The 25,509-nt window shown below is 44.4% G+C and overlaps 1 protein-coding gene and 1 long non-coding RNA gene across 10 annotated transcripts in view; one reads left to right on the top strand and one right to left on the bottom strand.

The window, feature by feature from the left end:
- TSPAN5 (tetraspanin 5) overlaps positions 1–25,509 on the top strand; it is a 170,730-nt gene that overhangs the window by 137,040 nt on the left and 8,181 nt on the right. For all 4 annotated transcript variants that reach the window (XM_038582069.1, XM_038582068.1, XM_038582070.1 and 1 more), the window contains 3 exons: positions 796–846; positions 20,114–20,260; positions 24,458–24,628. In XM_038582069.1, the coding sequence (XP_038437997.1) occupies positions 796–846; positions 20,114–20,260; positions 24,458–24,628 (369 nt within the window). The remainder of the gene's footprint in view (positions 1–795; positions 847–20,113; positions 20,261–24,457; positions 24,629–25,509) is intronic.
- Positions 1–25,509, bottom strand: part of LOC111093584 — a 68,630-nt gene that overhangs the window by 42,814 nt on the left and 307 nt on the right. For 4 of the 6 annotated variants that reach the window (XR_005382795.1, XR_005382792.1, XR_005382796.1 and 1 more), the window contains exon 2: positions 23,698–23,794. This is a non-coding gene — a long non-coding RNA (uncharacterized LOC111093584). Of the gene's footprint in view, positions 1–2,247; positions 3,232–3,488; positions 3,618–19,921; positions 20,231–23,697; positions 23,795–25,509 lie in introns of those variants that run through there. The other 2 variants (XR_005382797.1, XR_005382793.1) reach the window with 2 other exon arrangements.

Here is a 25,509-nt window from a genome sequence, read left to right on the forward strand (position 1 = left end):
ATTTTTATTCTTCATAATATCAATGACTTCGAAGCACCTACATGTCTCCAACCCTTCTTTTTAAAAAAGTTTTAAAAATTTTATTTTTCCGCTTTATTGAGATATAATTTACAAATGAAATCATATTTAAAGAGTAGCGCATGATGATTTGATATGCATATACGTTGTGAAGGAATTCCCCACCCTGAGTTAACATGTATCACCTCACATAGTTACCTTCCTTTGTGTAACATCATTTCCGTTCTTTTAGCAGAAATTCAATTTTACCAATATAGTGTTACCAACCGTAGTCACCATGTCTACATTAGATCCTCAGACCTTATTCATCTTAAGCTTGTACCCTTTTACTAACCTTTTTCTATCCACCCCCCCCCCCCCCCCCAGCCTCTGGCAACCACTTTTTTACTTTGTTTCTAGGAGTTGAACTTATTTATTTCAATTCCACGTGTAAATGATACTGTGTTGTTCATCTCCTCTGTCTAGTTTATTTTACTTGGCATAATACCCTCCAGGTTCATCCATGTTGTTGCTAATGAAAGGATTTCCTTCTTTTCCAAGGTTGAGTAATATTCCATTGAATATGTATAGCATGTTGTCTTCACTCAACCCTTCTTAATGCTTAATTTTAATCAAGATGATCATGGTGTTTCTTTTTCTGTTAAGGGCTGTTATGACAATACTATTTCTCAGCCAGATAAAGTGACAAAAGAATTGGTTTCAAACTTTTTTATTTGTATCCGTAAAAACATGGCATTTACTCTTTTACTTAACACCCCTTTTTCTTTTTTCTTTCAGTTTTTGGGAATAGCATTTCTTGGAATCGGACTGTGGGCGTGGAATGAAAAAGTAAGTTGAATATTATGAAAATGCACACATTTTGGTTGTTTAGAGGCTGCACGTTATGCTACATGTCTCCTTTTCTTCTGACAACTACAGAGTATGAAGAAACATGGTTCTTTAATGAAAGAAAGTGTTCTTGGGAGATAAGTCATATATATATTTTTTTAAGGTTTTATTTATTTATTCATGATAGACATGGGGGGGTGGGGCAGGGACACAGGCAGAGGGAGAAGCAGGCTCCATGCCAGGAGCCTGACTCGGGACTCGATCCCGGGACTCCAGGATCGCGCTTTGGGCCAAAGGCAGGCGCCAAACCGCTGAGCCACCCAGGGATCCCCAATAAGTCATATTTCAAAGGCTCTTTAGGAATGAAGCTTAAATAAGCCTTTATATCAAAATAATTACAAAAGTAACAATACATATGCATAACAGAGAACGTCTGTTGAAATTTTATCAGTTAGCTGGAGATACGTATTTTTGTGGACAATTTCCTCACTCTGGCACAAGAATTTCAGTAATGCTCATAAATATCACTAAACCACCTGTAGCCTTCTCTCTCTCTCTCTCTCTCTCTCTCTCTTTTAACCCTTTGGAAGATTTTTCAAGCCATAAAGATGATTTTTCAGTGTGAGTATTATGTAATAAGCTATTAGCATGTTGTATGAAGGAAGCTGGATATAATTCATGTTTGAATATCAGATAAACTTCATGTTAATACTAAAGAATGTGAATGCTTGTCTGCTGATTGAAAGTATTTAGGAATGTTCAAAATCTGTGATCAAATATAATATATAATGTTTATGTCTTTATGAACAAATACAATATACAATATTTCCCGGAAATATTTCCACAATATCCAGGAAATATCGTGGAAATATGGAGTAGCATATTCTAGTCTATGGTGAAGATACAGTGTTCTGGACAGTTTATGCTCTAAACAACATGCTCATGACCTCACTGCCTTGTGTCTTCTTCTCTGGCTTCCTTCCCATCTGTACCCTTTAATTGTTTCTTTACAAATTCTAATGGGGCCAAGCACCGGAATTCAAAAACTACACTGGAATTCAAAAATTAACATGAACTCCTCTTTTCTACCTTCTCTGGGAGCAGAATCATCTACAGCATTTTATCTCCCACCTTGGGGAGTTGAGGGAGTGTGCGGATGCGTGAAAACTTGCAAACACAAAGGTTAGCTTCAGTTTTCCCAGAAGACCTGTCTGTTATCCCTTTGGTATTTCTTCCTGTGACCTTAACTATGGCCTGAAGCCAAGAGTTTCTGTGAGATGTTCTGTGTATTAGAGAAAAACTAAGAAAGTCCAGCAAACAAAAGCCCCTCAGATGCCAGTAGGAATTTCTGCAAGTAAAAAAAAAAAAAAGTTCAGACTGCATCAGATAAAACTCAAAAGGTAAAGCCTGAGTTTTGAAAGTAAACCACCTTCTGTTTATTTACAAAATACTTCTACAGAATGTAAAATGTTTTACAGAAAACAATCTGAGGCAATGCAGTGATAAAGGGGGACAAGTTCCCCAAACAGACATAGTTTCATCTCTGGAAACTGGTGTTGAATACTGGTCACCTTTTGGATTATGATTAGCATCTGCCTGGTCCCCTTGTAGACTTGTACGTTTATATTGGTGGAATCTCAGAAATGTGACTTTCAGAAGCCTTCGGATTGGTTAATGCCAGATAACGCAGCTTTTTGTAACTCTCCCTTAATAAGAGTCCATTTCTAACTGATTTGAAAAGATGTTGGAAGGCATTAAATGAACTGATTGTCTGTTGTAGCGATAAACAGACCATTGGTAATGTTTCTCTTTGTGAAATATAATTATGTTCTTGTTTCCTCAGTTGCCCCAAATGTCTCTTCTCTGATAAAAATCACAAAATTCTAAAGCTGGCAGCGTCACACAAATATCAGAGCAAGGGGGGGGATGCGGTCTTTGGGTGGGGGTGAAGTAGCAGTCCCTTCTCCGTCAAGTCCGCTGCCCTGTCAATGGAAAGTTTCCTGGAGAGCTGAAGTGACTTGACGGGTTACACAGCTACTATGTAGTGGAACTCTGTGAGCTGGGTCCACGTGGAGGTAGCAGAGGGTAAAGGACGTGTGGCAGCCCACTTTGGTGCTCTGTGGCCACATGTCTGCCCCCTGCTCTCAGGCATGGGGACGCAGCAGTGAATGATGTAGAGTCCATGCCCCAGTGGGGCCCTGACAGTAAGCAGTTAACTAGCCGAGGACTTCTTCCCACAACCCTGGGTGCTACATGCTGGCCACCTAGAGGTCTAACTGCAGTGGACTCATACTGGTCCCACCGCTACCTCAACGGGCTTCTTTAAGATGTGTATGTCAGATAATTTCACTCCTCTGCTCCAGCCAGCTGATTTACCATAGTTCGCTGTAAAACATAAAGCTTATATGATTCCCTTTGGGCTCTGGGCCCAACACTGAGATCTTTTCCCTGCCTGATGGCTTCTGTATGTCTGCCCTCACTGGCCCTGTTGGAGACTTCTTCATCCCCCCCCCCCCCCCCCCACCCCAGGAGTCTCACGGGACATTTGCCTCCCTCTGCTCTGAGCGCTCTTTGCCTAGCTATCACCAAGCTTTGCTCCCTCTGTTCCATGTCTGGCTCAGATGACCTTGTGTGGAACCTACCTGACCACCCACCTCCCCACTTTGGATCTGCTTCCTCTTGCTCATGTCCATGTCCTATGCTGTTTCCTATCAGCAGACCTTTCGTGACATGTCCTCAGCATCTTGAACAGTGCTTGACACAGATGGACTCTGGGGAAAGGTATTTTCCAAGAAGTAAATTCAAGAAGAGGGGTGAACAATAAATCCAGGTCCCAGAGAAGGTGCAGTGGGGTTGGATGGGGTGCACAGGGAAGAAACCCACCTGGGCAGCCATAGGCCAGTGGGAAGGCGGGATGGGGGCGGGGTGGCAATCTTCCCCATGACAGTCTGCAGGCTCTCTTCTTCTCTTTGGCCTTCATACCCCTACTTCTAGGGTATCTTAAAAGACTAGGTGCAGAGTGGGTGCTAAGCAGGCCTTTGGACAGCCCTCATCCCTGCAGAACCAGCACCCATAATGTGGGGCCATGGAACCCGAGGTGACACCATGAGTGGTCACCAAGCCACACTGCTGGGCTGCCCTCTCCTGTTGAGCTTCCGCTTCCCATGACCTCCTCCCTCTGACCCTTCTTCTCATGACCCCTTTCTACTGACCCCATTCCCCTTGACTCGCCCCCTCCCCACCAAAGAAAAAATGCCACCTGCATTCAGATACTGGTACATGCTGCTGAGAAAGATCAGGTAGAGAATGGTAGGAGAAAGGGTCTCTTTTAGAGAAGAGTATTTGGGGATGGTCTCCCTGTGGAGGTAGCATTGGAGCAGAGACCGGGAGGAAGTAGGAGGGATCTGCAGGGTATTAGGGGAATAACATTCCAGGCAGAGGGAATAGCCAGTGTGGTGGCTATGAGGCAGGGACTTGGGGATTTCAAGAAACAGGAAGTAGGCCGGTAGGACTGGAAGGGACAGAGCAAGGGCAAGAAGGAGGAAGAGATGGGGCAAGAGGGACAGGCAGAGGCCAGAACAGGCAGAGCCTTGCAGAAGTTTGGATGGAGGAAGTCACCAGAGCATTCTGAATTTTGATAAGGAAGTGTCCTGATCTGGCTTTTTGTTTTTTTGTTTTTAAAATATCTGGCTTTTGTTTTAAGAGTGCTCTGGTTGTTGTATGTAAGAAGAGCACAGTTTTGGGCTGAAGAGACCTGAGGTCAAATGCTGGTCCCTCTGGGCTACTATGTTAACTTCTCTGAGATGCCCTTTCCTCATTTGCACAAGGGGGAGACAGTAATCTCACTGCCAGGATTGTTGTGAGGATTAAGTGAGGCGGTCCCAAGAAGTGCCAGTACAAAGTAAATGCTTCTTGTATACAGAGCTCTGTCCCCTGGGCACATGACTATAGCACGGCTGCTTCTACTTGGGAGGAGCAGAATGATGGCTTTGGAAGCTGTCTCAGATTTTAGGAGAGTTCAGGCTTTGATCCACGGACCGGAGAATTCATTTTGTTCTGCGGTCTCTGAAGGAAGATATGATCTGCATTGATCCCCTTGGAGACTGCAAAGGCTACTCTGTCCAAGCCCTTTGGGTTAACATCTCAGCTGGACCAGGCCTCTGATGGGATGAAGTTCTGGGGTGAACCAGAATTTGGCCAAAGGCAAGTGGGCAGCATGCTTCTCCTGGGCCGGTAACACCAGCCTGTGAATCAGTAAATTCCTCCCAGTAGGGATATGGTGACATTTCCTTGAAGGAACTCCTAGAGTTGGATAATCTCCAAACTGGGTACAGCTTGAAGGATCAGATTTCCTTAATAGATTAGACTTTACACGTTTTTATGTGGAGTACAGAAATATTCAAGACAAAGATCAATACCCTCCCCATACATACATAATACCAGGCTGAGCCTTAAACCTAGGGCTAATATTACCATTGACTTTTAGACATAATAAATAATCCATTTTATTCTAAATTCTGAATTGACTCTGCAGATGCAAAGGATGACTATGTCTACAGGGAAAACTGGTTTGTGTGCAGTTTTTCAGAAATCATAGGATCAGCTGTTTTAGAAGGAGCATTAACAATTTGTAGCATGAATCACCTCTATAACAGGCTTAGTAGCATCCAGCTGTTCTCAACTTACTCTTTCAAATAGCAGTTATTGAGCACATAGCACGGGACAGGGCTCGTGCTGGACTCTGGGGGTGTAATTCCTCAGGGAATTTACAGACTAGGAAGAGTGTGCATATATATGTGTGTGCCACAATTTCTGTGGCAAAATACTCACCACTTCTGTCTCTTTGGGTTACTCTTAGTGTTGGAAAGACCTTCCTTCTACCAAAGAAGAATACTGTCCTACTAGTTTTTACTTAGTGATGGTAGATCAACCCTGTGGGATCCCATAAAGCAAGTCTTCTGCATGTTAGCCCTGAAGGTATTCAGGGTGGAGGCCTGGTCTTCTGACTTTTCCAGCTAAGCATTGGCTTCCCTCTGGGGGGAGTCCCTTGACCATCTTGGTCTTGCTCCTCTGACCTCTCTCTAGTGTGTCCCCGGTACTGTCAAGAGGGTGCTTTCAGGGCCAGAGAGGGCATGGCTGGGTCATATCCCTTCTCCTCTCGTCTCTTGTCCTTGCAGCTTGAAATTCCACTGTTGATCACCGAGACTCCCAAGTTGGTCTCAGATCCAGCTAAGTTTACCCTTTCCACCTCATGTCTGGCTGAGTTTTTGGAATCAAATGCAAGACTCCATTTACCCAGCTGTCTTCCAGCATATTCTCTATCCCCCTGAGCTTGGTTTCAGCTGTACATTTGAATCAAGCTTCTCCTTCAATTCTTTCTTCTAATTCAGGTCTTCCTCAGCTCCTTGCTGCCCACCCCCTCATGCTCATCTGGGGAATTTCTGATTCAGTAGGTCTGGGTGGACACTGCAGGGGGGATGCTCTATTTTCACACACCTCCTAGATTGTTCTGACTGCAGTCAAGTTTAGTTATCACTGATAAAAGCCACTGATATCTTGAGTTAGTCAAGGACAGAGCCCAATGACATGTCACTGGAAATTTCCTTTAGGGTTGACACTGATTCACTTATATGTGCCCTTGGGTGTCATCAGTCAAGCAGTTTCTAATCCATCTACTTGTCATTACACCAGACTGTTTTTCTGCTGCTTGTTTTTGTAGACAGACTGTATCCTTCCCTGTTTGTCTAATTAACCAGCCTGGTAATTTAGTTGAACCTGGTACATTCTTACTGAACCCATACTAGGTCCTAGAGCACATCACTCTCTCATCCAGAAACTCAGAAACTCTGTAAAGCGAGCACTAAGGCATGATTTATCATTTCCCCCTTCTAGAAATGGTATCCTCACTTGGCTTCCAAGATATCCCACATTCCCAGTTTTCTGACCCCCACGAGCAATACCTTCTCATACTCCTTTGCCCCAAGCTTGGTCCTGAGACCTCTTCTTGGTTTTTACTCCGGCTTTTAGGAGATCTCATCCAAGCTTGGGGCTTCAAAGGCACCTGTCTCTAATGACTTCCAAATTTAGATATTTGATGCAGACCTTATCTGAACTCCAATCTTGTATGACCAGTAGCTTACCCAACATCTCCATCTGAATGTCTGATGACTTCTGAAACTTAATCCAAAGCAACATTCCCAATTCCCCTCCTCAAACCTGCTCTTCCCAAATGCAGTAAATGGCAACTCTTTCCTTCCCCTTGCTCAGGTATTCATGACATTCTTTCTCCTTTTATTCTCACCCACATTCAGGCCCTTGGCAAACACTGTCAACTCTGCCTTGAGAATATGTGGGGAATCTCATTTCTTCCCATTGCCTCCTGATCTAGACCCTGATCTAAGCTGCTCCCACACCTTGCCTGCATTCATGTGGAAACACTCAGTGATTTCCCTGCCTTGGCTCTTTTTCCCCTACTCCTACCCCAGGCGCATCTCCATGAAGTAGCCAGAGTGATCTTTAAAAATGTAAGATAGAATGGCTAGTATCAAAAAGACAAGAAATAACAAGTGTTGGTGAGGATGTGGACAAAAGGGACCTCCTGTGCCTTGCTGGTGGGAATATAAATTGGCGCAGCCATTATAGAAAACAGTACAGAGCTTCCTCAAAGAATTAAATAGAAATACTGGATGACCTAGCAATTCCACTTCTGAGTATTTATCCAAGAAAACAGAAACACTAATGCAAAAAGATATGCACACCCCTATGTTCACTGCAGCATTATTCACAGTGTCAAGAATATGGAAACAGCCTAAGTGTCCAGTGACAGATGAAAGGATAAAGAAGAAGTGATGTATGTATTATATAATGGAACATTAACTCAGCTGTAAAAAAAAAAAAAAAAAAAAAGAACGAAGTCTTACCATTTGTGACATGGATGAACCTAGAGGGTGTTCTAAGTGAAGTAAGTCAGAGAGAGAAAGACAAATGCCATATGATTTCACTTACATGTGGAATCTAAGAAAATAAAACAGACTCCTAACTAACAGAACAAAACAGTGGCTAGAGGGTTAGGAATTGGGCGATGAGTGAGATAGGTGAAGGGCATCAAGAGGCACAAACTTCCAGTTATAAAATTAGTCACAGGGATGGAAAGGACAGCATGGGGCATATTGTCAATAGTATTATAATAATTTTTTTATGATGACAGGTGGTCCCTAGACTTTTTTGGTGATTATTTTGTAATGTATATAATGATGAATTACTATGTTGTATACCTGAAACTAACATAGTATTTTATGCCAACTATATTTAAATTAAGAGAAAGGAAAGTAAGACAGATCCTATCACTTGTCTGCTCCAAACCTTCCATTGAACTCAATGAGCTCATCATCTCATTCCACACCATAGATGGTGCCCCCATTACGTCTGGGACCTCACGTTCCGCCCCGTGTCCTTCCCTGCTGCTGTAACCCCCACTGACCATGTTGCTGTTTCTCCAAAATCTCAAACATATCTCCCCCCACCGCTACCTCCTGCCTGGGCCCTTTGCACTTGCTCTTCCCCTGCCTGGTAACGCTGTCGTCCCCTTTGGCGTTTTTTCTTTACTTTCTGATCTCTGCTCACGTGTCACCTCTGTCCACAGGCCTTCCTGGCCTATTTAAAGTGACCACTGTCACTGCACCCCCAGCCCTCTATTCCCCTTTCCCCGTGTTTTTCTCCTCCCTGTTTTCATAGGATTTAGCACTTTCACACCAGCAAGTAAGTGCATTGCTCTCGCTCCCCACAAAAAAAAAGCAGCTCTGTGAGAGCAAAGACTTCTGTTTCCTGCTACACTCCAGTACCTAGAACATTGACTAGCACATAGTTGGTGTTCAAAAAATATTGCTCATAAAACAGTGAATGAACAAATGAATGATGAAAGCATTCTTTTAAACCGTGGCTATTTGGTGGCCTGCCGCGTTCAGTTAGAGAGGTGTGAAGTTGCTTCAGATCTCTCATACGCGTGCGATGTCGACAGCTTTTAAAAAGCAAGTAGAATTACATGTGGTTCTGATGTCTGATTTGATAGTGGTACAGTGTTACAAACAACAAATCTGTTAATTCTGCCTGTCGGGAAAGAAGATAACCGTTTCTTTCTGGCATAAAAATAGGAATCTATATATGATCATCCCATTGCATGGAAAAATGGAGGGGTACCTTTCCTTTTCCATCTTGCCCAACATTTATGCTGATTACTTAGTGTTCAGGTCAGGGTGAGAGGCAGAGTGACATGTCACTGGCAGTCACAAGTGAGGGTGCTGCCAGCAGAGTTGTCAAGGGCCAGGGGGAGACTGCGCTTTTCAGAGCAGGAAGAGTGTCGATCACTGGCCTGTAAGGTGAGTCCAAGCGGCTGGTCCTGCACCCCCCAACCCTGGTGCTAGCCAGCTGGTCCAGCTGGCTTGTTGGGCCTGAAAGCCCCTTGCAGGCAGGAACCTGTCTTCTGGGCCCTTTTACACTCAGTTCCAGCTGCGTGCTGCCCACACCACAGATGTCGAGAAGATGTTGGTGAGCAAATGAATGAGAAAATGCGGAGGAGCTTTAAATACTGTAAAGACTGCACAGGAAAAAATAGTTCTTCATCAGGGGGTTTCGTTTTCACTTCTGTGATATGTGGATCCCTACGGTTAAACTTTAAGAAAAGGATGACCTGTTCTTTCAGAAGTGGGGAAACTGAGGCCCAGAGAGGTTACACTGGAAGTCTGGCCTCTCTCCTCGAGACCCCATCCCACCCCTCCCTCCCTCTCAGGGCCCACCTGGCTTGGCTCCACTCAGTAGGGAGTGGGCTGGAAGGATAATTGGTGACAGTCCTGAGCCACCAGGGGAAGGGGAATTAGAAGAGCTCTGGCCTGCTTTTCCCTCTGGCTTTCCTGGGGTTGGACAAAGAGGATTCTTTCTCCTGGAGGCTCTCCCCTGATCACTGTCTCGCTTTAAGCCTCACTTCAGAACCTTCCAGTTGCTTCTTGCCACAGTCATTGACAAGATTGTTTTCCAAGTCTCACCTTGGAAAAACTGCCCCAATGTTCCTGGGAAGGAAAATCTGAGTCCGTGAGATACGGTGGTTCAGGCCGTTCATAATGGTGGCGGTCAAGTTTCCATAGCAGAGGGAGGCGGTAGGTAGAGGTGGTTCTCCAGATAACTGGAACAGAAAAGGGTGCACTTTGGCTTTGAAACAACTTTAAGGAGATGTTTCTGAGATGCTGAAAATCCTCCTTTGAAGATAGCATTTTACTGACCAAAATGTAGTAAGTTTGTTGGCATCTCTCTCTCTCTGTCTCTGTCATCCAAGTAATTCTCTCGAGTTTTCTGTTGTAGCCAAAATTCTGAAAACCAAACAGCTCTTTCTTGCTCAGTACCTCCAAAGTTAGCATGTGAGCCTCGTGTGTTACAACCAGGATGTTCAACAAACACATGAGATATATAAAAAATTCGTTTCTTTTTGCTTGTCTATGTAAACTTTTTTTCAGAGGGATTTCTCAGGAATGAGAATTTAGGTGGGTCAATGTTGTTCACTCTCAGATGCCATAGGCCTACTCTCGTTTTGAGCCACTGGTCCAGGCCCGGATGAGTTGGATGGTAATCAGAAACTCCAAACCTGTCTTGTGTTCCAGTGTTCTCCTCGCCTAGCTCCATCTGCCTGGGCCCCTGAAGAGGGGAGCAGGGTGAGGCCCCTTCTTCTGCCTGTCACCCCTCCCCCGCTCACCAGGTGCTTCTCTGCCCACTTCCTGTCAGAGCTGAAGTGGGGGGTGGCCTTGCTCTTGGGACCTGGCAGTGGTGAAGGGGATGATATCTGGGTCTTTTTGAAGCTTCCCTGCTGAGTCTGTGTGTCTGGTAGTTCCCTTGAGTTTGGCAGCTCTCTCTCGTAGGTGGCTGCCTTGTTCCCCTGCTCAGACCTAGCCGTCTTCCTCAGCCCGTGCTCCTCTGCACTCTGCCTTCTGGGGTTTCCTGCTCTCACCCCAAGCTGCCTCTCCCTGGTCGCACTCGTCTGGGGGTGAGGCCGGTACCACCACCAACAGCCCTCGCCTGCCTGCCCTACAGCCCTCCTCTCTCCCCAGGTTTCTAGGACAGGAGTCCGAGCCAAGCTCACAGGCACCTTCCTGGGCAGTCTGGCCCTAGTTACTGTGTCCCAGAGCTCCCCCCGTAGTGCCCTTGAATCTCCTCACTAGTGGGGGGGCACGTTGGTGGCTCAGTGGTTGAGCCCGTCTGCCTTCTGCTCGGGCGTGAACCCAGGGTCCTGGGATGACTCCCACATCGGGCTCCCCGCAGGGAGCCTGCTTCTCCCTCTGCCTGTGTCTCTGCCTCTCTGTGTGTGTCTCACGAGTAAATAAATAAAATCTCAAAAAGAAAGAAAGAAAGAAACTCCAGGCTAGGTTTAAGGTACAAAGCAAGCTGCGGGGGAGAGATGGGGCACAGCACAGCAACCACTTTTCTCTAGAGAAAGGAAATTCTCTCACTCGCCTCTCCCTTAAGCTACTTTATATCCGCTTGATTTGCTGAGGTGTGCCAGAGAAAGAAGTTCTTCTTTGCCTGTGAGTGTGTGTGTGACTTGGGGGGTGGGGGTGGCGCCGGGAGAGGTGTCTGTCTCCTACTCACATTGGTTTTCAGATAGTGATCAGGGAAGTCCAGGGCAAGAATATTATTCTAACATCATGTTACATATCTTTCTTAAATTTTAGAAACAGATGTATGATGTTATAGTGAAAATAAAAATCTTGCCCACTGCTGCTTGCTTTTTCCAGAAAGTAGAGCATCATGGGGGCAAGTAGGCAGTAGGCCGCTCTGGGATCAGTTAGCCTGGGCTCGAAACCCTGCTCTGTCACTTTCTCACTTGGTGAGCTGGCAGGTTCTCCGTCTCCGTGTCTATTTCCTGCTGTGGCCAGTGGTCCTACCTGGTAGGTCCATTGTGACGTGAATTCCTCTAGGTACCCAGGGCCAGGCACAGAGTGGGCTCACTAGTGTGGCTCTTATATCCCTTTTGTTCTAGCTTTCAGGGTAGCCCACTGGGATCACCACAGAGCCTACCGGCTGCTTCCATAACACCTACCTGCTGCCCAGGTTGTGAGCTCTCTAAGTGCACAAATGACCTGGGCCTTCCTCTGTTCAGAGCGCCCTCAGATTCAAACCAGCTTCCGCCCTGCCCCTGCCCCGTTAGTCTCCTCTTCCCACCTGTTACGCTCACACATAGACCTCTCCATGAGCCAGATCCTGTAACTTTGTCTCTGCCCTTGCTGATGTCTCCTTCGACCCGTTCCCTCTGTGCTCCCATAGCACCCACTGCTACTCCTGCCCAGCCGCTACTTACCTGCACGCCCCTCCCCACTAGACTAGCTCCTGATGGTATCACTGTGCCTTCACTCCGAATACCCATGACACATACAGTACCTGTCACCTCTCAGGTAATCCCCGTGAAAGTCTTTGCTCAACAACTGAATGATTTATATCTCTGGGGCCCTAGAATAATACAGTGATCACCTATCACTAGGCTGTTTGCTTGTTTTTTTCACATTAGTTTAGGGGAGACACCACAGTCAGAGCCTCTATTACATATTTCAGCTTAAACTTTATACTTAAGATTGTTCCTGGGTATGTATTCCATTGTCAGAGCGTGCACATGAAAGCATCTGGGGAGTGGCCTGGGAAGATGCTGGATTTCTGAAAAGTGACACTTTGGCACATGGCTTTGTTTCCATGTTCAGAGAGGCAGTCGCTCACGTCAGAGTGGCATTTCTGGCTGGTGAGTGGTACCAGTGGATGGGACTTGGCATAGCTGGCCACCCTGCCAACTGCTTGATTGCAAGATTTTATGGAGGCCTGAAAGATGACTGCCTCTTCTCCTCTTCCTCTCCCCAAACCAGGTCATGGCCATTTTTTTAAAAAAAGATTTTATTTATTTTGAGAGAGAGAGTGTGTGCATGAGCCCCTGTGAGAGAGCAGAGGGTGGCACAGGGAGAGAGAGAGAATCTCAAGCAGACTCCTCACTGAGCGGGGAGCCCCATCGGGCTCAATCTCAGAACCGTGAGATCATGACCCGAGCCAAAATCAAGAGTCGGACACTAAAATGACTGAGCCACCCACATGCCCTGTGGTCATGACCATTTTTTATCTGTAAGAAGAGATTACTTAAGTCTCACCAATGACTTTTTTTTTTTTTTTTTGACAAGGAAAAACGAAGAAACCACATGCCTTTAGCACAGCTTGGCCTTCCTTTAACTGTGCATCTCTTCGCCAGGCCCTAAGTCTGGCTGCCCCTGCAACTGTGCATCTCCCTAGACAACTTGGGTCCCAGTGAGCATCTGTTCCTTCACCTTCCAACTCCTCTCTCTGGACTCTGCCACAGTTCCTTAGGCAAATGGATGTTTTGGGGTTTGCAGAGTAGCTTAGCTTTGTAATGTTCTTTGGGGATTTCTGGTGAGTGTTGAAGGAGTAGGTTTCCCTGCAGCCTTGTGTTTTCAGCTTGGTCTTCCTGTGGACATTGCTGAAAGCTGCATCTCCAGCTCTCCAGCACCCCCACCCCACCTCACCCCACCCCCCCTGTCTCAGGAGCTCATTTTTTTTTTTAAAGAATGTCCTGTCTTGTCATCCTTTCTCAAGTAGGGAAATGCTTCTCTTTGTTTTACACTAGGAAAGCTGCTGCAAGTTCCACCCCAGTCAGGTTTGGTTTATGGAGGGGTGGGTGAATCAGGACCCAGTCCCATAAATCTCAAAGGGGTCCATCTGGCCTGGCTGGGGGTGCACATTCCACATGCCTGCCTCTTTGTTTCTCATCCAGCAGTTGGAAGGAATGTGCTTGTATATGCCAAAGCAGAAGAGTCCCAGACCTTAGGGGCTTATTAATGCTATTTTTGCATTTCTTTTCTGTGTGGGTTGAGAGAGAAGAAACTGAAGCTTGCCAGGTGGCACACAGAGGACTCTCGGAGCTGGTGGTGGAAAAAAACCACAGACACTCCTGAGGTTTATTGGTTTGAAACCCTTCTGGAGCTTTGTTTGCCTTTTCATTTCTGCACGTGCATAGACATCTTTTCCAAGAAGAAATAGTTATGCTCAGAACATACTCCCTTACTGCAGAACCATGGGTGAGAAGCTGCTTTAATTTCAGAGGTGGTTGAGTGAATGAGGTGCTGAGGAGGAGGAGGTCGGAGGGAAGGTGGGCCAACTTTTCACATTCTTGCCGAATCGGTGTTCATCAAACCACTGGACAATGAGATCTACCGCCCTGCCCAGGGGGGATCTGGAAGGCTACTCAGAAGCAGTGAATCTTCGAAGGCCAGTGTGCCGGGCTGGCTCCTTGGCCGCAGAGGCCTGCTTTTCCTGGTTTGGGCTGCCGACTGCCGAGCGTGCTCACCGTGCTGACTCCTCACTGCTCTTTCCTCCACTGCACTACCTCTGGGTACTGTTAGCTTCTCCCCACTCCTGGCTTTGGCTTACTCATGGCCTCTTTCTTCCGCCTTTACTTGGAGTGTCTTTAGGTGATTTCCCATTCCCCAGCAGAGAAGATCCGATTGGCCAGTTAGCGGCACCTCCATTGGGCGCGACCATCATGGTCATGGCTTCCCTTCAGAGCGCCGGACACAGCACACGTACCCGAGCAAAGTAGATTCCTCTCTAGTTGCAGCCAGACACCTCTCCTGTGTGCTTCAGTAGCACCTGATGTCTTCCTTTTGGTCTCATGTAATAGTGGTGATGAGGAGGGTGATAAATTTTCATTGAATTCTTATTTTGTGCCCAGCACTTAGCATAGTGTGTGGATTTACTTGACTCATTTCCTTCATCCTTATGATGTAGGGTACTGTCTCACTCATGTGGAAGTTGAGTTTTAGGCAGGTTTGCTAACTTGCCCAAGATCACACAGGGAGTAGGTAGTAGAACTAGGATTGGGGACAAGACGCCTGTATTATCATGCCCTGTCTTGTTGCCCTGCGTCTAGCACTATCCAGGCTACCCTCTTGCAGTGTTGTAGGATTTCAGGGGAAATTGTAAGTGAGCTGGGGGTTGGGGGGTGGGCTTGAGTACAGTGCAAGATGAATGCTCCCTGCCATGCTCTAGATAGAGCAGCCTTGTTTAAGTGACTCGAATATCAGAGTCTCCTTTTACCATGGTGGATGCACATTGATACATTTTTTTGTTTGTTGGCCTCTAAGCTTCTGTATATTAATTGCTTCAGACATGTTCTATGAACCTATCTTATTTCTTTTTAGACACATACTTGTCTTCTTCCAAAATTCAGAGATACTATCTAGGGCCCTAGTAGATCATGGAAATCTCCTATTTTCACTGGAGGATCATCTCTTAATGGCTCTGAATTGATATGCCAAGAGCTAGTTGTCCAAAAGCCAATTTGTGGAACAGCTTATTTGCTGAATATATTTGTTTTTCTCAACTTTTTTAGTTGGCTGGTACTCACTTTGCCTTTAGAGCAGCACTTTGTGTCATGGGCAATTTGTTTCTGCCTCTGCTGCAGCACCAGCTGTAGATCTGGGGAAGCTGGCCGAGGGGCATTGGACTGTGGATACAGGAATATATAGTATGTCTGTGAAGAACTCTTACAAACGAGTTTCTATCAGTATAATCTTAATGATAATAAAGAATATATTTTTCTTGTGACCTGTACTCTTGGTCTCTGGCTTTCTTATTCTGACTCTCTCTTTCTCCACTGCTACTGTTCAGAATACCATTTTCATGTCAATCCAGACAAATGGATAAAGGAATAAATACATGTGGCTAATTGCTCTAGTTCTCATCCATTTATTTTCATTACAATTAGATTCGGCTTCGTAGGATGCTATTTGCTGACATTATGCGTGAAGTCCAGTACCCTTAGCAGCCTGAGCTCCCAGGGCTCTGCCTGCAGGATCCTCATAGAACAAGTACAAGAACTTATTTGTGGGATGCAAATAGCAGGCTGTGTGTGTGTACTTCTCACATAAGCAGCAGTTCTGGGGACAGAAGAGAGTAGCCAAATGACATTTTGTATTTATTTTTTTCAGTAAGTTTGAGTTCTGAAAAAGTTGATATTTAAGTCCAAAGAGAATTTGGAGAATTGGAGCTTAGATCATGTAGTATTTGTCAGTGACAGAGATGAACCACCTAAAAGTTCCATCCAGAACTCATTTCACTAACGATGCTGAGTTGATGGCAACTCAACATGAAAGAAGACTTTTTACACTGGCTTAACTGCTCTGTTAACTGGAAGTACCAGACAGCTGAATAAAGGGACCATATTAAGTCCAACATTTACCTCTGCCCCTTTTCTGCTCTTCATCCCACCCCCAGAACTTTTTTTCCAGCAGAAAGTGAACTTCCAGTTTTGGTCATGTGTGTGTGTGTGTGTGTGTGTGTGTGTGTGTGTTCTGCGCCTGTGTGTATATACACACATACTGCCCTAAACTCCTAGTTTATTCAAAGCTCTTGTCAGGTGCAGGACAACTCAGATGCAAATGCAGACCCCCGTGGAGCCCCCTTGTGCAGTCAAAACGGTGGTGTATTCCAAGGATTTTGGAGTGATTCGCAGAACTCACTGTCAGGCCAGGGATTTTAATGCTGACAGGATTTTCCCTCCCTACCCTTATTCTTTGTTTCTTCCTAACCTTGGCTTTCTGTTTCTCACTGCAGACTGAATTTCTCCACATGGTGAAAAAAAAAAAAAAAAAAAAACCTATTGCATGTGGCTCTGAATTTTGGCCTTTTATAACTTCAGCCACAGGAGGGAGATGCCTCTTTTAAATCCCAGGAGTCCCAGGAAGGCAATTCATTGACTACTCAACTGTCATTAGGGCAGTGAGGTCATGTGAGAACTGGCGACTCAAAGGGGCACAGGAAGTGCATTTGGGGGAGAAGGAATCCTTAGAAGAAGGGGAAAATGCTATTCCCCAAAGAAGAAGGTGGTGCCCACAGGTTCCCAGAAGACTAGGTGTCTGCTGCTGTTGTTCTTGTGCATTCCTGAGGATTTACCACGAATCGGAACATCTATTTTAAATTACTTGGCTGACTTAACTGCAATCTTAGAGCTTGTATTTTTTTCTTCCGGCTTCTTGTCAACTACAAGCTTTAATGATAATTATTCTTCAGCAGGCATGTTCTAGCACTTCTTACTCATTTGTCACATTGAGCTTAACAAAATTAAAAAGTCCAATGAGAGACCCTGTCTCTAAGACAACAGAAGGCCGAACCGTCAGCTCCCCATCATTTTTGTAATCTTAGAATCTTTGCTGCCAGGATTAAGTTTGGCCCCTCTCTAATCTCTCTGTGTAGTTGGAAGCAGTAAGACTGCATTTCAGTGGCTACTGGGGAGCCTGGTAGAGGTGAAAGAGTGCAGTGTTTTGTTCGTCTCCATGTAGGTGAGTAATTCCAATCCCGAGGAAAATGAAACCGGGCATTGGGCATTGACTTCCACACTTGGTGCTTTAAGACTTGAGTTAGTTCTCAGCTGATAATGAGCTGTGTATGTTCTGAATCCATTAAAAATACAGCTCGTCTTAGTCTTTTTCATGCTTTGCAGAATATTATTTCCCCGAAACACTCAGTATCTGTCTCCAGCCCTGCCTTTTGCCAAAATTTAGGATTAAAAGTAGAATCTGCAGGCCAGCAAGGCCCCCCAAATGATTGATGTTTCCATGGAAACAGTTGGAGGCCTCTCACTTAAAACTGCCCCTGTAGGCTGGACAGAGTAAAAGTATGAAAATAAGTTTGTCTGAGAAGCCAGTACTCATCCTCCAAATTAAATCCAGGGAGGACAGATGATCCAGGAATCTACTGACAGTTAAGATCATATTTTTTTGTAGCCTTTTGGTGGTGTAGCTCAGTGTTTGAGACACAGGTGTGCATGTTGGTTGGCTGACTTGTTTTGCCAGAGTTGCCCAGATAATTGTCCCTTTACTCCATGACCTCTTTGTGTATAGCCATAGAGCATGGAAGAGTGGGAACAATCTGATCTTTGCTCAGACTTGAGTGTGAGTCACAAAAAGCCCATTAAAAATGGGTGAAATCATAGAATGGTCTTAAGGTTGGAAGGAGCCTAAAGGTCATTAAGTCCCAGTGTCCCCTCCACTTTGGGAATCCCTCCTACAACACAACTGGCAGAGGTTCATAGCTGTGGCTTTCCCATGAGCAGAAGTCTTCTCTGATCCATTGCTGGAGATCTGCTGGTATCAGAAAGGCCTCTTTGTGACCGAACCAGCATCTCTTCCTGTCACTTCCACCTCTGCTGCCTCTTTTTGGTGCCAAGGCAATTGAGTGTCCTGCTCTCATAGTTAACTTTTTAAATGTTAAGAATGTTATCATGTACCCTCCAAAATCATCTTTTCCCCTGGCTGAGCAAATCCAAGATATTAAGACTTTAAGTATTAATACCTGTGTTGAGGCCTTCCACGGGGGAGAGGTTGATTTCCTCCCAACGCTGGACCCTCACCACTCTTGCTTGGATTTTGTGTGACTTTTCTGGCAATTTTTTTCTTAGTATCATCTGTGTAGGTGGAGAATTGGTAACAGTATTTCTGTGTTCTCCCCCTACCCCAAAGCGCACATCCCCTCCCCAGAGTATTCATGATTCAGAGCTTGGAAATCTAAGAAACACAAGACTGGAGCAAACCATTGGTCCAAGAAGTCTTATGAAGGGTGTGGTTGCATTTGTGATGTCACCTCAGAAGTAGTGACTACGCCCTACATTCCTAACTGCTTTCCTAATCTCTCAACCCTTCTGTGACTTTATTTAAACCTTTGGCCTTTCCTGTAAGGTTTAAATTGTATGTTTTAAGAGTCCTTTATTTCTCATACGTGTTCTATTATTAATATCCTATTACTGTTCTTACGTTAATGTCCCCCTCCCAAAGAAACAAAAACCCAACAAACAAAAGATGTTTTTGTTGGAATGATCCTGCAACCTTAAAATGGATTAAAACTTAAAACTTCTAAACTCAGGTGTTGATCCACGGTGACTGGGAAGTGCTGGGAAGCAAATACATGGCTCCCACTTGGTAGGGAAAAAACACTGAAGTGGACATTCTGTTTTGGTTCAAAAAACTCAGTAAATAGCTGTGTGACTCTTCAGCAAGCCACCCAGCCTCTCTGAGTTCCATTTTCCTTAAAGTATAAAATCAGATAAATACTTTCTGTTCTTTCAGGTTGCTGGGAGGGCTTTGAAACAAATTAAGACTCCACAGCAAGCTATACCATGATACTCTGGGATATTTTGGGAGTTCAAAACAAATTTAATAAGAGAAGAAAAAATGTTGATGATATTGGGTACTTAAGACTCCTCCAGTACATTCACGGTTTCAAAATAACAGTAGTCTTTCTCTATCGGATTGAATAGCAAATATGTACCTTGCAGTTTAGAGGGGAAAAAAATCTTACAGTTTCTAACATAGGTTCTGGATGGTGTTTGATATAGCATCATGGTTGAAGGAGAAATCCTTTTTGTAAAAAAAAAAAAAAAAAAAAAAAGTAGTGTGTTCATAGAGAAATGAAAGCACTCTGGGTTCCTTTGGCAGGAGAATAAAAGGTGGGAAGCCAGGGGCCAGGGAATCGATTTGGATTTGTGAATCATTTTAAATCTCAATTCTTTAAAAAAAAAAAAAAAAAAAGGTGGTAATGTAATACCCTTAAGAAGTCCATGTAAGACAGCCATCAGCACAAACCACTGAAGTGGACTTTGGGAATATGAGCCTGGTAGGGTCTCCTGTGAAGCTCAAGGGTGGATTCTGAGGCATGGATTTTTCCCTGGAAAACTTTTAGGAGCTTGTGGCTGGGACTGGCCTCTGTGTTCGCCTTCAGCATCTAACCCTACCCTTATTTCCTAAGAAATGCTACAGGCTTGAAACAGGCACTTGTCTGACATCTGCAGGCCCTGGGGACTTAAAGATGACCCCTCTTCCTTGGCGTTAGGAAGTATGTTTTCCTTACACACTGTTTTTTACTCATGACCACTTATATTTGGGACATAGAAAACAAAGGTAACATCCACATCTTGTCCATCCAGGGGTCTGATTGCAGTTTCTTGGGGTCATTCCTTTGCCAAAAATAAGAACCCATCTAGACCTTGGATAGAAAGTAAGGGTTTGGGGGTTTTATTTTATTTTATTTTTTGCAGTGTTTCCTGAGTATTAATCACACCCAATCAGTTTTACTCTGAAGTTTTTCTTTGCATGGGGGGAAAAGACCATTGCAATGATCCTTGTATGTTGAAAAACTGACCCTACATCCTGGTGTCCTGTTGTGTGTGCTTTTCTGTCCCCAGGGAGTTCTGTCCAACATCTCTTCCATCACTGATCTCGGCGGCTTTGACCCAGTTTGGCTCTTCCTGGTGGTGGGAGGAGTGATGTTCATTTTGGGATTCGCAGGGTGCATCGGAGCGCTACGGGAAAACACGTTCCTTCTCAAGTTTGTGAGTATCACATTCTGCCATCAGGCTCAGGGCCAAGCTCCTGTCTTACCGCAGGAGGACACCCTATCTATAGGCAAGGTGGTTCTACCAAAGACACGGTAAAAATATGGCCCAGCTAACACTTTCCTTTCAGGAGAATTCTCTAGATCTCCTCCTACCTGCCCCTCCATGCTTCCTAAATAATGTAAGTACCATGCCCAACCCATGCCATCCATGGAGATTTTGTACATGTATATCAGGACTTTGCATTCCAGTCCCTAAAATACCTTTAGATTAAGGTAGGTGTAGGTATAGTTCTCTTCTTTTAAGTTCTTTTTCCTCTTTTAAGCACATAGTTGGCAGGGAGCTGTTCATATAGTTGGTTTAGAAAAAACCAGACCTAAGCACAGTGGCTGTGGCCTGTTCAGATGAAATCTATTAAGCAATACGTTTCAGGGAATATGGAGAGACAGTAAGAGGCACATCTTCCTCCTTCTCTGCCAGCACAGAGCTCCTTCTGTATGATCGGCATAATTTTTAAATCCCTTGCAGGGTGTTTGGTGTGATCACTGTTAGCATGTATATTTTTGAGGAGGAGTTTTACCAGGGGCACATAAGTAATTACAGTAAAAAATGAGAAGTGAAAGGCTTTCCTTTGGAGATTCCTTCCAAAGGAGAACAAAGTGGCATATGCTTACATGTATGTGTGCAAAACAGGTTTGATAAGTGTAGCCAAAGGTCAGCTGAATATGCCTGTCAGTCTGGAGCTTGGCCTTCCGTTGGGCGTCTGTGTTGATGTTCTCTGTGCAACAGTGTCCACTCTCCTTTCCAAAAATAGAGAAAGGATGGGGAAAAAAAATCCACCTTCCTGTGGTGAGGAAAGATGGTAGGATTTCTAGACAACTTTATTAATGTGGTATTACTTGTTCATAGGATCGTACTCAAATCATCCAGGGACACTTGCATTGAAGACAAGAGCACGTACTAGCACTAGTCCCAACAGCCACGTAGTATGTGACTCTCTTCCCCAGCATTTCTTCCACATTGTCCTCTGGCATTTCTCTTGAATATTTGTAAAGAGAGCAGACTCACCATACCCTACCCAGGGTAGCCCATTTTGAATTTGGGCAGCTCTAGTGCAGATGAGGTTTTGGGGACTCAAACCTGAAAGTTAATATGTTTAACCTACAAGTTTACATGACTCTGCTAACAGAGAAAACTGAGGGATACTTGGTTCTCTGTATGATTGAATGAGTAGTTGGGTCTCTCTTCTGTGTTTCATTGGTCTGTGGTGGGAGCAGCTCATTTCCCAACACTCCATTTGCCTTATGCCTTATCTTCCTTTTACACACACACACACACACACACACACACACACACACAGAGTTACTTCATTGCCCACCTAATCAGAGACCTGTGGAGTCCCCAGGAGAGCTTTGCTCTTGATCCTAATCTGCCAACCTGCCAGTCTTTTTGACGTGATATCCTTCTAAATGCGTGGGCTCACCTCACTCAGCTTTTCTGTAGCCTCATCAGCCCCAGATAATACTCACCATTTGCCACTGTTTTATGAGTTTTAGCCTCCAAGCCCCCAAATTATGGGATCCCCGTTAATATGATTTACTTGAATATATTTACAGGAGTAGTCCTTTAACATAGCTATCATATTTGTAGTTGAAGATACGAGAGTTAACAGGCAGAAATAGATACATTTTTCTAAATTGGCACCTTAATTTATAAGGTCCCATGTTGGAAATGAAGAAACTTGTAGGGGATCCCTAGGTGGCTCAGCAGTTTAGCACCTGCCTTCAGCCCAAGGCATGATCCTGGAGTCCCGGGATCAAGTCCCACGTCGGGCTCCCTGCATGGAGTCTGCTTCTCCCCCTGCCTACATCTCTGCCTCTCTCTGTGTCTCTCATGAATAAATAAATCTTAAAAAAAAAAAAAAAAAAAAGAAGAAGAAACTTGTATTGTTTCTTGGCTTTTAAAAATCATGGATAATACTCAAAATGGCTTCTCTATGTAGTGTAAACAATAAAAACTGGCCCAGAATATTCTTTGAGTAGGAGCTATGAAATAAGTAGGAAGCGAATGTCAACATGCCTTTAACAGCCTCAGACATCTGATACTGCAAGGCTAGGAGATTTGCTGAGGGCAAATCTGAGAGCTAAGATCATGTGAAATGGAAATAGAGCTTCCTGGTCGACTGAGGCCCTGAGATGAAGCCCACGAGTCATTCCCTTTGGGAATGGGGGAAATGAGGTCCATGGGGGCCAAGGCATACAGGTTTCTGCCAAATATTCGATACAAATTTAATTTGAACTCAATTTTGGATAAATCTATATCATAGAGCATTAAGAGAAATTCTACCGGGGTAACTGCAAAGTGAACTTGCCTTAACTTTTATGGTGATGCGAACAAAAATCTAATCAAAAATCTTGCATGATGTCTGTCATGGTATTTTGTGTGCACATGCATGTGAGCTAGCTGTGATTTTTCTCAATACAATAGTGATAACTTACTGTATTTCTGTACCTAATAAAGGGAGGGGAGTTGTTTTATACTATGGGGTAGGCATTCAGTAAAAGATTTTTTTCCCCTGTCTTTTTTTCTAGATTAAGGAAATCTTACTTGAAATTATTGGCACCACTGATGATAGTTTAGATCCTAGTTCTATTGAATTCATCAAGGACAGATAACCAGGAGATCTATGGAGCCTGAAGGGTTGAGTTCTAGAGGATCTAGATTTAGAGCCTGAACCTTGGGGTCCTAGACTTTGCCAGGCACTTCTTTCTTTCTTCTACCCCTCCCCTCATGTCCACCCTCCCAGAACAGCACTTGGCACCCTGGATAAACACCGTCCAATATGTGGATGTCCCCTGTGCAATGCCCCCCACAACTACCCTCACCCCTATCCCCACCCCCACAGCACATAAGACTGTTAGGTCTTTGGAGGCAGGATTACTCCTCACTCCTTGTTTCTGCAAAGCCCACCAAATCTAGGGCCTGATCTATTATGGGTCCTTCAGATGGTTGCTGGAGGAATTTGCATCTTTTGTCTTTTTTTCTTGTTTTAATAGGTAACTCTGCAGTTTCCTTTGAAGCACTCCCCCAGCATGTTTTTCTCTCAGTTGGCCCTTTGATGTGTGCTTGTGGAGCATAGAAACAGCAGACATAGAAACAGCAGACGGCTTTAGCCCCTCTGCCTCCTCAGCCACGGTGGCCCCGATGGCCCCCTGTCTGTCCTTACCACCAGAAACCTGCATGCTCCCTCACACCTTAATTTCTCATAATCTGTTTCAGCAAAAAAGTCGGGAAAGAGTAAAAGTGTGGGGGTGAGAGGAAGTGGAAAGAACCATGGGCGTGAACGGTACTTTGGTATAACCGAGGTGGGGCTCTTCTGAGTCTTTGAGATGAAAGGGAGATTTCTCCAGATTTATGGGCAGTCACCACATTACCTGTGGTCCCCAGCCTTCCTGTGTAAATTCTTGCTGTCTATATCAGCCAGAAATCTTCCTTCAGCTGTGGGTTGATTTTATTTAAAATCTTCCAAGCCTGGTATTTACAAAGAAAGGTAAGCAAGTTACCTAAGAAAGCTTTCAACCCGGATTTCATGACGGAAAATGATTTTCCTGTTATAGTCACCCCACACACAGACACACACAAACTTCCTCTTTGACCTCTTCATCTAAGATGAATCCATCTGCTGTTTTACTTCATAAAGAAGGTGCAGAAGGGGATTAAAGCAATGTCTGAATCTGATAGAGGAATGTGTTGCATACAGAATCAAGGCCGTAGTAACAAATGACAGTCGATGTTAAAATACTGGGATGGTTTTCTCTTTCGACATTACGAGAGCTTACTAGAGGTAGGGGCAGGTCATTGTTCAAGAGCGTGGCAGTGCATGAATCCGGAGGAACTCATTAGCCCTTAATGTGAGTCTAATGAGAAATTCCTATTACCCATGTTTGCATTTAGGCTTTGTTGTTTAATTACCGAATGGACCACCAGAGCCCCTAAAATGTGATTATGAACGTTTTTAAAAAGTCCTTTCTTGGAGTGTAATATTCTATTGATGTATCTTAAGAAACCGAAGATTATCTGCTTTGGACATGTGTAACAACCCAATGTGATTATAAACCTTTTAAGAAGGAACCATTTGACTATATATGATCAAAATAACCCTTTTAACTGTTCTGTGTGTGTCTTTTGTCTTAGTTTTCTGTGTTCCTGGGAATTATTTTCTTCCTGGAGCTCACTGCTGGGGTTCTGGCATTTGTTTTCAAAGACTGGATCAAAGACCAGCTGTATTTCTTTATAAACAACAACATCAGAGCGTACAGAGATGACATTGATTTGCAGAACCTCATAGACTTCACACAGGAATATGTAAGTTTAAACTTAGTTTATTTTTAAGTTGAAAGCCTTCTCAAGGAATGACCCCAGTGAACGTTACTCCTGGCTTCTGCTTGTGCCAACTGGAACCTACGTCTGACTTTGCCACATGTTTTGTTGTTGTTGGTTTACTTGTGTATTCATTATTTTCTAACCCGCGTTATGGCTTACATGATTTGTAGCCTAAGTGGCAGTGTCTTATTTTTTCACTTATCTCAATTTCTACTAAGTCCACGGGACAAAGAAAACCTCTTGAGCAATAAGATTATAATCACAGTTGCTGTTTCCCATTGGCATCTGAAGAATATTGTTTTGCTGCAGGTGTAACATTTTATTTGGTGTTTTATGTGGATTCTTTCTTGCTGTTTGCCCCCTTTCTGGTCAGCCTCCACACTTCACGGCTCATAATGATATACTTAGCAATAGATAATTTGTCCACAAAGTTCCTAAAATATGCCTGTCCAAATATTATTATAGCCCACGCAGTTCCACACAACCAAAAGTTGAGAAACTTCCAAGCCCTGGTGGCTTCTAACAAGTGGAGAATCTGCTCCGCAGAGCCTCCAGGTTTCTGACCCTACTAGGTGATGTCCTCTGTCATGCAAATGAAGCAGCAGATGTCCTGTTTGTCTCAGAATGCAAAATGGTATAAACAAGCAGTCAGAAATACAGATCTAGTGCCCAGATCTAATTAGCTAGGTGACCGTGGGCTAACAGAAACCTGACCTATTTCCCCAGTAGTAATATGGAAGCTACTGCTTGTGCAGACGTTAGGACACTCTAATAAGCTGCATGCGGTTTTATATTAGGCCAAAGGCGTTACTGTCCTCAGGTGTTAAGGTCTTTATTTGCATGCCCTGAGACACTGGAGAAGC

Source organism: Canis lupus, chromosome 32 (assembly GCF_011100685.1).
Source record: "Canis lupus familiaris isolate Mischka breed German Shepherd chromosome 32, alternate assembly UU_Cfam_GSD_1.0, whole genome shotgun sequence".
Classification (NCBI taxonomy): domain Eukaryota; kingdom Metazoa; phylum Chordata; class Mammalia; order Carnivora; family Canidae; genus Canis; species Canis lupus.